The 1,893-nt window shown below is 43.7% G+C and overlaps 1 protein-coding gene across 1 annotated transcript in view; it reads right to left on the bottom strand.

Moving 5' to 3' along the window:
- LOC100533323 (soluble guanylate cyclase subunit) overlaps window positions 1–1,312 on the bottom strand; it is a gene marked incomplete at its 3' end in the record, with an annotated part of 184,338 nt that extends 183,026 nt beyond the window's left edge. Inside the window, 1 exon segment of the mRNA NM_001204620.1 lies at window positions 526–1,312. Coding sequence (NP_001191549.1) covers window positions 526–1,245 — 720 coding nt within the window.
- Window positions 1,313–1,893: the final 581 nt, after the last annotated feature.

Below are 1,893 nucleotides of genomic sequence, written 5' to 3'. Positions count from 1 at the left end.
GAGAGAGAGAAAGAGAGAAAAAGAGAGAGAGAGAAAGAGAGAGAGGGGGAGAGAAATTTAAAAAATGAAGAAAGATAAAAAGATAAAAAGAAAGAAAGATAGAAAGAATTAGTTGGCAAGCATTGGTTAAATGGGTAGCATACTGTTCTTGTTTGCAATTGATCAAGGTAATGACTGACAGAATTTTCCATCGGTACAGAGATACAACCTTATCTGATATTCTTTCTAACAGACTCACCGTCAGCGACATGAGTTTCATTAAAAATGTGGACAAGTAATAGAGTGGGCAAACAGTGTAGCTTGCCAATAAATGGGAAGACCTAGTTTGCGTGCTGTGACATCATTCCACGTCAAAATACTGTTTGAAACTCGACATACCAACCGGATTTCGGCGTCCATTAACACCCAAGCACGACTTCCGATTTTTTCGACAAGTCATATAGTGCTCACATCCCTTAAATATGCGTAAAAGAGAAAAAAAAAAGAGAAGAAAAAAAGACAGAAGAAAAAATTCTTTGAACTCACCGCCGGTATGATGAGTGTCCCAATGCCCTCAATCAGAGACCGGATGTCCACTTTCTTCTCGCCGCCCATCTCGCTGTCCGCTTCCGATCCGAGAGACGAAGTTGTCGAAATGTTGCTGGTCTTTCGCAAACGAGGCGAACCCTCGCCCGAGCCGTAGTTGGAAGGCTCCGAGTTCGTATCTTCCATAATCTTGGTGGGCCCGTCTTCGAGTACGGTGTAGAACTTGACGTGGTTTGGGTTGGGCGGCGACACTTTGCGGCCCACGCTGAGGATAGGGGGAGGGGAGATTTTCCTCATGTTTGGGTTTGTTGTGGTCAAGGATTTTGACGGAGAGGACGGGAGGGAGTTTGTTGGTGTCAGGTTCGGGCTGCTGCTCAGACTGTTGTTGCTGTAGTTGCTGTAGTTGAAGTGAGTGGTGTCGATAGTCGGCGGAGTCGGGCTACTGCTGATGGTGTTGATTCTGATGGTGCTGTTCTTGGAGTTGTTGATGTTGACGTTGGATGGGGGCGACGACGACGATAACGAGGAGGAGGAGGTGGGGGTGGTTGTGTTGGTAGCAGTGGTTTGGGAGGCGGTCACGTTGCCATTATTGCTGCTACTGCTGCTGCTGCCGCTGCTGTTGTTGTTGCTACTTGAAAGCAGACCACCCCCTGATATACCACCCCCACCCCGCGCTTTCAGGAGGTCTTCTTCCATCGCTTTCTTGACTGGGCAGCTCATGATTTACTTTGTGCTTTTCTGCGTAATGGATGTTGAAACGGCAATCCAATAATGATATACAACCTCAAATACCACGGCCCACTTCCTAATGTATTAAAGCCCACAGCACTAATCCACAGAAAGAAAAATCAGCACGGGAGAAAGTTGTTCTCTGTTCTTTGACAGACACGTAAAATTGAAATTCCACAAATTTTTTCTCTGTAATGAAAGGCAAGCCAGACCAGCTCTTTCAATGATGTCTGCGCCTAATCACACAAGGACGAGGTTAAATTTGTCCTCAGCTCATTTAAAGAAGAACTGGATGAAAGTAGGTTAGTTAGAGAAGCTTGTTTTTTTTTTAAGCCAGCTGATTACAATGATACTTTTACGCTCCAGTAGTCGGGGGAACAGATCCAGTTTCAAGATCATTAGTGGTTTTCAATAACGCTCGTCCAAAATCAATGAGATCTTGTAAGAGACAATCAAAGGGTAACTCAAGATGAGAAGCTTTTTATTTTTAATTTAGAAACTAAGAAACTACAACACTTTTTTTAAAACAATACAAATTGGTTTTCTGGTTGTAGTATGCGACATGCACGTTTCTTTGATACATGAGTCACATTTCCTAGATGAAAGTTTCGAATTTTCACATCGAAAGTTATTGAAATC

This window comes from Aplysia californica, unplaced genomic scaffold (assembly GCF_000002075.1).
Source record: "Aplysia californica isolate F4 #8 unplaced genomic scaffold, AplCal3.0 scaffold00030, whole genome shotgun sequence".
Classification (NCBI taxonomy): domain Eukaryota; kingdom Metazoa; phylum Mollusca; class Gastropoda; order Aplysiida; family Aplysiidae; genus Aplysia; species Aplysia californica.
Note: the sequence above shows the minus strand (reverse complement) of the source record. Positions and strands in the feature narration are given on the sequence as shown.